The 12,561-nt window shown below is 39.7% G+C and overlaps 1 protein-coding gene across 1 annotated transcript in view; it reads left to right on the top strand.

Annotated features, from left to right (window-relative positions):
• Positions 1-12,561, top strand: part of abca12 (ATP-binding cassette, sub-family A (ABC1), member 12) — a 62,456-nt gene that overhangs the window by 24,806 nt on the left and 25,089 nt on the right. The window contains 17 exon segments of the mRNA XM_054615935.1: positions 277-383; positions 1,641-1,840; positions 2,259-2,335; positions 3,818-3,948; positions 4,694-4,864; positions 6,323-6,487; positions 6,790-6,985; positions 7,601-7,740; positions 8,134-8,253; positions 8,417-8,507; positions 8,928-9,113; positions 9,501-9,828; positions 10,711-10,724; positions 10,727-10,824; positions 11,144-11,473; positions 12,201-12,270; positions 12,374-12,508. Coding sequence (XP_054471910.1) covers positions 277-383; positions 1,641-1,840; positions 2,259-2,335; positions 3,818-3,948; positions 4,694-4,864; positions 6,323-6,487; positions 6,790-6,985; positions 7,601-7,740; positions 8,134-8,253; positions 8,417-8,507; positions 8,928-9,113; positions 9,501-9,828; positions 10,711-10,724; positions 10,727-10,824; positions 11,144-11,473; positions 12,201-12,270; positions 12,374-12,508 — 2,559 coding nt within the window.

Raw genomic sequence — 12,561 nt, forward strand, 5'->3', positions numbered from 1 at the left:
ACGACAGCAGCTAGGACTGCCCGCCCCTTCTGGCCCCATCAGTCCCGCACAGGGCTTCACTGAAAGTACATCATTTGCTGCTCGCTGGCTGATGACGCCGCCCCGTAATGGTGCGAGTCGTAATGAAACCCAGTGGGATGTCATGTTATTCTGCCACCTTACAGCCCTTATTGCCATCTTTTCCCTTTCCTTTCCCGTTCTTCCTTTCTAAATCTAATAACATCTCTCTTACCCTAATTTTTTCCCCTCTGGTTCACTCTCTGCCTCCCTTCAAAGAGAACCTGATGCTCATGCAAGGGACCATCCAAACAGTTGCTGAGCTCCTTCAGATCAACATCATAGACCCGGAATTCGCAGAGCAACTCGGCAACCTGGGATCCAAGGTCGCTGCATGAATGCTGACACACTTTCACACATGCAACATTCATTAAAATAGGAAAGATAGTGATTCAGAATTTAAATTAGAAGTACTTTGAGCTAATTGATTGATTTTGGTACTGCAAAACTTGCACAACCTGACAATATTGAGTTGTTAAATCCACTTATATGTGCTGTGTGTTCCTATGATAGAAGTGGCCCCGCAGTGTTATAATGGTGGTCATGTTATGTTGTCGAGGTCACAAATGTGATTAGTTGAGGCTTGACTTGACGAAATAGATAAAACGCAGCTTGACTTTGATGTAAATACCAATGACTCGTGGCTTAACCTAAAGTTTAGTTAGAATATATTATGTAAAAACTTTGAGCACGAAGGCGATCAACTGCCTGGTACTGGAGGAAACTCCAACAGTGTCAGAGAGCATTTTTGAGATATCCTTTATAGTTTTGTTTGAGTATAGGATTTATTCGTGGGATATAATGTTTACACTGTTCATTCCCACCAAGTCGACACTTAATTCCCAAGATCCACTTTGTTCGAAACCAATCCGACAACATCCAATCAAGTTGCAGGAGAAAACCATGAGGAACTTATGTGATGTTTCTGAGCGCCAGTTGGCATCAGTTACTCTTTTCACCATTACATTTGGTTACTATTTATTTACATTTATTACGGCTTTGGACTTGACTGTCTTGACTTGAGACTTGACTTGGGACTTTAGTGCAAAGACATGAGAACTTTCTTGTGACTGGCAAAACAATGACTTGGGCCCACACCTGCTTTGTTTTAGTTAGGACACTGTGTTGTTGGAAAGTGTCGAATGGGACTAAAATATAACTTCAACGTGGGTATAAATAGGCAACAACAACAAAAACACCACTTATTAGACTTTGATTACAGTTTGAAAAAAATGGGTTTTCATAGGTTGACAGTTATATGTTTTTTCATTAACAGCTAAAAGATATTATTTGTTGCCGGTGCCAAAATCAGCTATAAATCATAAATTACAAGTAGTCAATGTTTCGCTCAGACCTGAAAGGAATGCTTGAAAGACAGAATTATCACCAGTAAAACCAATCGAATTCTTAGACAGCTTTTTTACAGGCTCTAACAAGTCACATTAAAGTCCTCAATTAATCTTCTAGTAAATTATTCCTATGCAAAGTACTGTATGTCCAACGAACCGATCTCTGTTGCTAATGTTTGAACTTAAAATCTGGCCAGAAACTTACTTGGTGCTTACGTGACTGATTTATTGTAGGTGTGCACCTTGGAGGAAACAGAGTCTGTGCGTCTGCTGATGTGGGCCCTCTCCATTGAGCCCGGTCAGCTGTGTCAAACTCTTCTACCCAGCCTGCAGATCTTTGTTGAGAATTTGATGATGAACACGACACTTCTGAACGATGCCATCTTCCAGGCCGTCATCGGAGACCCCAAAGACTACAATGTCCAGTCAAACTGGTACTGCATTATCTTCCTTCTTAAACTTTATTCTTTTAGGAGTTTTCACAGCAATTAGCACACTTTGTACAGAGAACGCTGCTCTCTCCACACTCTAGGTTTGTTATCTCTTTTATCTCTTTTGTATGATTTGGTAAATAGTGGTTTGGGGATGTTACGTCTTACAGAACTCACAACCTCGGATTTGACAGTATTGAAGCCTGCGAAAAAAATTGACAGGTACTCCTGCTGTCGTTTTAGGGGCCAACCCAAGTTTCCTTGTATTGGTTTAACTGAATTTCCTCTTCAGCCCATTTAGCCTGCAGGACGCCTGGCAGCTTTTTATTTAATAAATATAAGGGTTTTATATTGTGAATATTATTGTATTCTTTGATTTAAGTGCATTTATCTGTTTGTGTCTGTGTGTATGTGTTAACAGGTCCTCTGTTTTGGGTCAAGAGTTGGGCTTTAACACCAGCAGTTTGCGCTCTTTCAACATTAACATCACCTCCCCAGGTAAACTTTTTTCTATATCACAACCGTTGCTGTATTTCATAATATTTTATTATACATTCCCGCACCTCTGCCACACTGTTTTATAGTAGACCTGCCAGATATTTTACTCATTTCTGCTTTTTCCACCACACAGATTGTACCTCTTACTGCTTTTTTTTGTTATTTTGTACTGTATGTAATTTATTGGCTGGCTTATTATGAATAAGGAAATGGATGGACACATTGTATAGAATAATAGTTTTTATCCAAAATTATATATATAATGATTATCCATTTGTAAAAAAATAAATAATATATATATATATATATATATATACATCAATTTTGGAAGGATAAAGTAGTTCATTGTGATCCAAAAAGTAAATTTTTAACTGTTTAAAATCCAGATTTAGGGTTGTTGTTTCTTTTGTACTGAAAAGGATGATTCTTAGTTTGCTATCAGTAGAAAAAAGAAGACCACAAAACTTGTTTCCATAGCAACAAACTCATTTCAGCTGACCTGTCGCTCACTCGTGTCTGATGCACCGCTTTGCTGGTTGCTGGATTATCTTACAATGATAACTTACTACAGCGGCCAATTTCTCCACTGTCACTTTGTCCATGATCGTTGCACTCATGACCATTTAACCAGTGTCTCCTTCATTGTGACTGGCTGGCTGAGAAAACAGTTAATGCCATACAGCTGTCCTCTCTGTCAAAACAGCAGCCAGGTGCAGCTCTTTTCAAAAAGCTTTTCTTTTTTTTTAAGAAACAGTTATTGGCAATTGGCAATGAAATATAAAAATCTACATCTGAACACACCCTAAGGCAGCTCTTCCACATATTCTATAGCAGGAAATGCAATCGGGATACAGTACTGCATTGAGGAATAGTTCACAAGACACCTACTTGAAGAATTCAATGAAAAATACAACTTAAGGCAAAAGCAATGCTACATTACATTACATTACAGTCATTTAGCAGACGCTTTTATCCAAAGCGACTTACAGGAAGTGTATTCAACATAGGTATTCAAGAGAACTACTAGTCACCAGAAGTCATAAGTGCATCTCCTTTCTTAAGCAAGCATCTCAAAGCATAAGCCAGAGCAAAAGTATAGTGCAGAGGCAAATTACTACGAAAACAATAATTGCAACAGACTAATCCGAATATAGTAAGTGCTACAAACTACTACGAATAGGATAAGTGCAGTAAACAAATACAAATTCAATAAGTGCAGCGAACTGATACGAATACAGTAAGTGCAGCAACTAATACGAGTGCAATAAGTGCTACGAGGAAGGCTCCGGGTAGTACTTCTTGAAGAGGTGAGTTTTCAGCCTGCGCCTAAAGATGGGCAGCGACTCTGCTGTCCTGACGTCAGTGGGGAGTTCATTCCACCACTAGATGTATAGGTTATATATAAAAACAACCAATCCACTGTATCAATGTGATAATAAAAAAATACACTTGTCAACTTGCTGTTATATCACTATTTCCCAGGATCGGTGACGGTCGGTGAGATGCTCAGGAATAAAACAGCCTTCGTTTTGGATGTTCATCAAAACATGGATTTGGACCCAGCTGCTCTCAACCTCCTGATGGAAACCATGCTTCCAAACAACAATTTAGAGGTGAGCCAGGGACATACATACATAAATTGTTGCCTTAACGATACAATGGATACAGGATTGCAGGCCTAATTAAAATCAATCAGTGGCAGGCCATTTGTCCAGAGCAGACATGACATTGTGGAATAAATTGCTGTCATCTTAAAGTCAATGCGAGCTAGTAGACTGTAACTTATGTTGCAAAAAGTGTGTAAACTTGTGTACATTTGTTTAAATAGTCAGCTGGTGATAACACATTATTTTCTCCACACTACTTAGGTAAAATAACACTAGATGTGCTTTTACAGCAGCTGGCCTATGTGTCTCATACACATCCCTTGAATTGGACCAAACATATTTCCATAATTACCAACAAGAAAAACAGTCTGGAAGACACTTGTGTTTTCACTGTTTTACTATTCCAAATCTTCACCATTGTCTCAGCATGTATGCATTATTGCACACCATTATTGCCAAGCATTTAGAGCAGCAGGATTAGCTTGTTACATTACATTACATTATTACCTAACATACATGTGGTTCTCACTAAATAGAGGTGAAATCAAACCAACCAGGTTGCCACACTAGCACATTGATTTGAAAGGTGAACAGTTTGAAAGTAAGAATCTGGTATCAGTGGATGCCAATTACCTATTACAGCATGTTTAATGTTTATACCTGTCTGTTGTTCTTTGCACGACATACTTTCTCATGTGTTTCTGTTGCAAGTATTAACTTTTTTGCATGCTCTCGTAATGCTTTGAAACAGATCCTGTCCTGGTTGGTCAACTTGCGCCATTGCGACTCCACAGCAGCCTTGAAAATGACAAAAACAGATGTGGTCATCTTAAAGACCTTCTGTTCCTTTTCTGTAGAGCAGTGGTACAGCTTCTCACTGCTGATGGCTCGCCATATCAACATGGAGAAACTCATCTACAGAGTAAGACTGAATTCAGATTGAGTCTTGTCAAAAGTAAAAAAAACAAAAACATGTTATGCTGTCTTCAAAAAGTAAATGCTTTTTTTTATCTATAAAAAAATACCAGAAAATGTGGGAAAGCGGTGAATGCACATTCTTCTGTAATGGCTAAAGAAATAATTTCTGTTGAGCTGTTTGATGTCACAGTGTGTTTGTTTGAGGAACATGTTAGAAAAAGAGAAATGCTTTTGTCCAAGAAAATGTTCACTAGACAAAGCTCCCTCACACATGGAAAAAAAGCTATTTCATAACTGATGTTTTCCCTTTTGTTCTAAAAAACTGTCCAACTGAAAAAAATAATGTAACAACAGGCATCTGTAATAGGCCTCTTTTCTATTTCAAGTGCAACACTAATCATAAAAGGGTAATTTTAGATTATTTAAAAAAAATGAATGCACTTGTAAAGACTAGATATGAAAGAAAAAAGAGCTTACACAGTGAAGACATTAAAACTAGAAACTCACAGTTAGAATGAGAATTAATGTTCACCAATCCCTAAATATCAAATTACAGAGAGGGTGTCACCAAGGTTGCCTACTTATCCCCATCCTTTTAGCATTCTATATAGAACCTCTAGCTCAGGCAATATGGGAGGATCCAGGGAATATTGTGACTTTGATTGGGCATTTTGAATATAAAATGGCATTTTGCTCACTCAGAGAAACCCAGAAAGAAGTGTCACCAAATTGATCCCTTCCTGAAACTGTTTGGCTCATGCTCTTGATCTAAATTGAACACACAAAAGTCCCAATTACTTTCTTATAACTTAACATAGAACACTGATTTTTACAGCAGATTTAAATTCAAAAGGGACTCCCCTGCTATTAAATATGTTGTAATTATCTAAAGATAGGTTGGACTCTCACGTCCATGCATTGAGGACAATTTTACTGCCGCCCAGCTAAAACCCCTGATACTGTATGCTGGTGCAATCTGGACTACTAAATGTGTTTTGGGGATGTTTTCTTTCCACTAGTCTGAAAGAAGACATAATATGTAAGCAGAGTAGACCAAAATCTCAAAATTGAACACTGCTTCAAAAAACAATGTTGTTACCTGTAGCGTCTTACCCTAATTTTCAACAAAACAACAAACATCTAGTATCACACATATAAATAAAGGATTGCAAAACTCCAGAAATTATTTCACTGTCCAGGTGAAGTGTATTTTACGATAAATATAATAATTAAAATGTATACACCCTGTTTCTCGATGAATGCAGACCACTTTCATATATTTCCGGGCTGATTTTTAACTACAGTCTTATAAAATACTGGAGAAAAAAAAATCAACAACATACTTTAACCCTTCTTTATACCAATGTGTGGCTCATACCAATCCTTCTTCTATTCTTTTCCTTTCTTTAACCTGAAAACACCAAAAAAGTTTTTGTTTTTTGTTGAAAAAACTGTCTTTCAGATGGTTTTGTCTGAAGAAATGCAGAGCCTGGTGGGAGGTATGCTCCAGATGGCTACGGTTATAACCAACATGATGGACACAATTCTTCCTGCCGTGGATCAGCTTCAAACCTTCATGGTCTCCATCCAAGACCTCAACCTGGTGGCCAACAGCGAATTTAACCAAGTATATAGTCCTTTCTACTGTACAGTGCTTTACCCACAGTGTGTTCATGTGTTTATCTATCTTTGTCCGACCACTAAACTTTGCCAAAATTAAGGAATGTGGTGACAGTGCTCAAAATATCTCTGTGACCATACTGCTAACACAAAACAGACACAGGCAACATCAAATTGGTTTACTGATGCTTGTTTTAAATCTTTTTTGAGGGCCTTCAGTTGTGTTTTCCCATTTGCATAACACATATTCCATTTTGAATCCATGATAATCATTAAGTATTAAAAGTTTCAATCTCTGGTTTTCTTCAGATGGTGAGAAGAAAGAGGTCCAGCATCTCTAGCAAAGCTACGTTTGTCACCCTCTCTCGAGCGTTGTGCAGTAAAGGTATCCTGGCTCTGCTTGGAATCTCAAACCTCCCCGTCATGCCAGAGTCAAACTCCACCTTCCCCGACCAGCACCAGAGGGAGCAGATGATTGAGAGGTTCAAGATTCCACCAAATGCCAGTATGTTCGGAGGAGGGCAGATTTGGGACTTTTGCAAACTGAATTTTATCGGCACAATTTTTACTTGATATTTGGTCTTGGTATTAAGTCTTTTTAATAGTAAAATATTTCACAATTTCAAACATTCACAGTTGTTATTATCTTATTACAAGATATACACAATCAAAAATAAGTAACATGTACTGTGGGCACATCAGAGAGAAGAAAAGAGACATTTTCCTAGCACCTAGTTCCTAAGCCTAAATCACAAATGTGTCATAACAGAGTAGAGTATCATAGGCCCTTAACTATTTTCCTTATATTGAATTGGCATACGGATGAATGCTCCTCATGCTCACAGACAGTGAAAATTCAATAATCAAACGTCACATGACATTTTTACTACCTGCCAGTCTACTGTTTTTCCAATGTTGTCGACGCCGACTTTAAGAGGCTGATTTATGCTTCGTTGTTCCTTTCATGGGATGAGAAAATATCAAATTACACCGGCCTTAACCTTCAACCTCAAAGATTATCCTCAAGCTGTTTTAATATTTTCATGAAAAACTTTGAAATATTTCACCCTTGTGTATACTGTTTGTCTAATGGTTTCTGCTCTCGTCTGTCCTTGTGTAGGTCCCTTCTGTATGGACATGTACCTGGACATGGTCAATACCACTGGAGGAGCCATCGCCTGGGCCTTCCTCAAACCAATGCTGATGGGACAAATTCTGTATACCCCTGACACACCTGTGACCAGGGCCATAATGGAGAAGGTATACAGAACATACTCAAAACATATCACAGCCATCTTCTCTGGGGTTTAGCACCTTTGTGACCTTTAATGAACTTTATGTTCTAAATCTTCCAAAAGCCCTTATTTGACTTTGTCCCGCTTTTACAGAGGTTTTCACCAGTACTATTTTTACCTCCTCGAAGCGATAATTACCTCTGTAGTCTTCATGCAGCCTGACTGGCATGCAGTAAACAACAAAAATACAGTGTTGCAGGGAGTATACACATATTTGTATGCACCACCATCTTCTGCTGTTATTCTATATTGAGCAAGTTTTTGAGCAAGCCAAACACACACAAACACAGCAGGTTATGAAACCTTGCTGATACCAAGCAATTTCACATGTTCTCGTCCTTGTTCCCACCTTGTCCAGGCCAATGGCACCTTGCAGGAGTTTGCGAATCTTAGGAAGTACTCCAAGGACTGGATTGATTCCTCCAACTACATCATAAAGTCTGCCGAAATACTCACCCACACTTTGCCAATGCTACAGGTAACAAAAAACTCTGTCTCTTGTATATCTAATTATTCTCCCTGGCTCGCTGTCGGCTCGCTGAAATTCTGGAGATAAACTTTGCAGTGGTCTGCGACGACTTTCAGCAGCAGAATATTGATGTTGTGCATCGTCTCTCCCACTCTCTCTCCCCTCCTGTCAGAATTCCCTCGGCAATTCCTTTGTTGAGAATTTCATTGAGATGCAGACAGACATCAATGTCGGCAGAATGAAGGAGACGCTCAGCAACTTCTGTGAGTGAGCATTTGAAGGTCTTACTTTTGTAAGCTGCAGATACCAGGCTTACCTTTACATTCCTCCCTTACTTATTGCTTGTAAAATATCCAAGCTATCAGGAAGTAGGACTGCTGCTTAGGTTTACAGGCACCATTGCACTCAACATGCATGTCTTAAGGCGTCTCTCCTTGATGTGATTATGCACGTCAGTCTTTTTTTCCACGAGGTCTGACTTTGACGTACAGGTATTTAATTAGATTTCATGTTATTGTCAGGTCATATTTCTTTCTCACTTAACATATGACATAACAGGGCATTTCATTAAACCGACACGGCAGATGTCCTTATTTTCATGTGGATTTACAGCAATCAAATCTGTAAGTGCACTCAGAGTTTATTTAACCCTGTCTGTAAATTTTCTAAATTCCTTTTTTCAGCAAACATGACCGTCTTGCTGGAGAAAAACAAACACATAATGGACCAGATCACCACCTTGTCAAGCCTGATGGTGAACATCTCCTCCTGTATCAAGTTTGACCGTTACCGTGGCTACGACTCTGCCGAAGAGCTTAACACTGTAGCTCAGGACCTTGCCAAAAACCGTGATCTCTATGCATGAGTAAGTGAGTAAATACCTGACTCATCATCAGGTTTCATTAGGAAATTGCATTCAAAACCTGCAATGATTTCTGATACTGATTGATCTTCCACCTTATACTATCCTTTTTCTGTGTTAGAGTTTGCAGGTAAGATAACACCAAGGTTTATAAGCCAAGCCTGTGACAGTGGCAAAGTATCCACCTTATCAAACATATACTCATTTACATCTTTTTAATCTATTTTGCTTCCTCTAAAGGGGTTTTCTCTGTTGATAATGAGTTGTGGTGAGGCCGCTTACAGGAGATCTGACTCTGCAACAGTTTATCTAGGACATGGAACATAAGAGCTAGTCTGGTCTTTGAATTCTGTTCAAAGTGTGTGTAGTAAGAAGCTGCAATCTGTCTTTATAGGTGTCATCTTCAAGCTTCCCAAAGACGAGGACTCATCCAGGAAGCGTCAGGCCAGGTCTTCCTCCGACACAACCTCCCTGCCTCCCAAAGTCAGCTACACTATCCGCATGCACATGGACAACGTCATGCGCACTGACAGAGTCCGGGAACCCTTCTTTTATAAGGACGACCACATCTCGGCCAGGATGACGCTGCGCTACAACCGCGGCTTCATCTACCTGCAGGAGAACATCGACCGGGCCATCATTGAGACCCAGACTGGACAGAGAGTCACAGATCAGGCCGTCCAGCTGCAGCCCTTCCCCTATCCTTGCCACCATCGGGATGAGTGAGTCCCCTGAATACACTCATGCACGCAAACAAGCACACACCCATACATTACAAACATGCTCCCGTATGGATGCATGCATAGAAACGTGAAAGGATCCTCTTAGTCTCTGAGGGGAAGTACAGGCATTGATGTGGAATAATGCTTGCTATCTCATTATTCATTTGCCACTTGGGACTGACAGTAAGTAGTCATTCACAGGAATATTTCGCATTATAATTGGCTCCGCACCATGGGCATGAATATTCACTTTTATTGTGCATTCATCTTTGAAGACCATACACGCATACACTCAAACACACTTCAGGCTATTCCGTAACACCGCTCATCTCTGTAGTATATGTCAAATAAAAAAAATGGCTTTAACTTGTGCATCTGTGTACTCCATTGTTTTCAACAAATCATGCTTGACGCCATGATGCCTGTGGTTGTGCTTGCCCTCGACTTCTGGTATCTCATCTGAGGAGTACCAGCGGGCCCCTTTCTCTGGCTGGCTGCCTTCTGACCAACTATAAGATATTTTAAACCTTGCCTTTCTGTCATTCTGATTTATTACTCAGCAACACAATTTCTGACATGAGCTGTGAAATATAGCTGTGTAGTATGAAAAACGACAAGCACTGGATTCCTATGAGGCTCCAGATAAGAGGAAGTCGAAAAATAAGAAAGGCATTTATTTTGCGTAAATAATAAGAGGATCAGAACAGGGCTGTCAAAAATCTCCCAGCCCCCCTTCAATATTGTTCTTCCTCTCTCCATCTCTGTCTCTCTGTCATAGCAGTGACTGAATGATAGGCCTTTTCATCCGCTGGTGTTGACAGTGATTGGACGTTAGGTTTTTCTAGAAATTTGACTGACAATTTGCACCTCTGTATTCCCCAGGTACCTGGAGGCCATCTCTTTGTCTTCCCTCTGATGCTGATGATAGCCTGGGTGCTGTTCGTGGCTGATTTTGTGAAGAAATTGGTCCATGAGAGAGAGCTGAGGCTGCATGAGGTAATCACTTGAACAAAGATCAAACCTGCTACTGACTTCTGGGTTTCTAAGATGCCTTGTAGTCATACTGCCCATGTCTTTTTCTGTTTCTTTTTTTTTAAAAGTACACTCACATTCATTGACATTTACCAATTATCTTTGATGATTATTCGCCAGTGTGATAAGCAGAGCTTTTCTCTCTGAACTCCCTAGACCCTCAAGGTTTATTTCATGTAAACACTCATGAGCCCCATTAGCAAGCAAGCAAGCACACACATTGTTTTGTTTTACTGGCATTTCTGTGTCTTCCCACCCACTGCCATTCTTGCTTTTCCCACAGTACATGAAAATGATGGGAGTCAACCCGCTAAGCCACTTCTTCGCTTGGTTCCTGGAGTGCGCCGCTTACTTGGTGTTGACCATCTTCTTCATCACGATAGTGCTGAAGTACTGCAGCATTCTGCCCCACAGCAACGGCTTCCTCCTTTTCTTGTACCTTTGCGACTATGCTTTGAGCATCCTGTCCTTCAGTTACCTCGTCAGCTCCTTCTTTGACAAGACATACATCGCCGGCCTCAGTGCAAGCCTCCTTTACATCCTCTGCTTCTTCCCCTTCATCGTGGTCGTGGCCGTGGAGACAAAACTCACCTTTTCCCAGAAGTCCGCCCTGGTGAGGAACCTCCTCTGTCATGACTCTTGTTTATTAAACTAGTACTAGTAATGTGATATATATAATAAGTTAAAAAAATAAATAATAATAATGTTATTTCCTCTAGAAGATGCTGAGAATTGAAGGGAAAGATAAGGAATGACACAAAGTCTTTTATTGCAAAAATGTTATTTACTATATCCATTAACTCTATGCAGTAAAACAATTTCATTAACATTATGATTCAAAATATATCACTGCAGCCTCAAAAAGGCAGTTACTTTATGAAATAGTCTGAGTAAACAGTGGCATTAGCCTCCAGTTGTTTTCCATGGCAAAGTTTTATTTTTCATTTTGGCATGCCTGGCATTGTAGTGCAGGGCAAAGTGACAGTTTATGAATATTTCTGTTTGCAGAGGACAGATTAACCTGCCTCCTTATTCTGATACAAGCTGTGCTCATTTATGTAATACATTCTTTATTTTTAAAAAATGTTTTGGGGTGATTGCTGTCTGATATAACCATTGAATGGAAGTCAGACATAACCTCACTGCGTACATCTAAAGCCTTGTTTGCATTGAACAAAACTCTTCATATCACAATGAGAAAGGTATATCACTTCATACTACACAACTAATGACCATAGAATAGAGGTTTTCTGTCTAAAAACAGAAAATATGTTTTTTGTTGTTCTTGTTTTGCTGTTTCTCTCTCTGTAAACTTTCATTTGTCTCTCATTTTCCTACAGGGTTTGCTTTCCCCTACCTGTTTTAGTTATGCCAGTCAATATATCTCTCGGTACGAGGCCCAAGGAGAAGGTATGTGCATGTAGACATCTTCATGCATCAATCACGATCTCTTTGATATATAAGCTACTTTAGTCAGTGGGAAGCAAATTAAATCATCTGTTGACCTCTTCAGGCATTCAGTGGAGCAACTCATACACCTCGCCCATAGCTGGAGACACATCTTCCTTCGGTTGGCTGTGCTGGCTGCTGCTCATCGACTCCATCCTCTATTTCCTCATAGGGGCTTACATCCGCATGGTCTTCCCAGGTAATTTGTAAAATCATACAAGCCTTTAAAACTTCAGGCAGAATGATCTTCAA

The sequence above is a fragment of the Anoplopoma fimbria genome, chromosome 16 (assembly GCF_027596085.1).
Source record: "Anoplopoma fimbria isolate UVic2021 breed Golden Eagle Sablefish chromosome 16, Afim_UVic_2022, whole genome shotgun sequence".
NCBI classification, from domain to species: Eukaryota; Metazoa; Chordata; class Actinopteri; order Perciformes; family Anoplopomatidae; genus Anoplopoma; species Anoplopoma fimbria.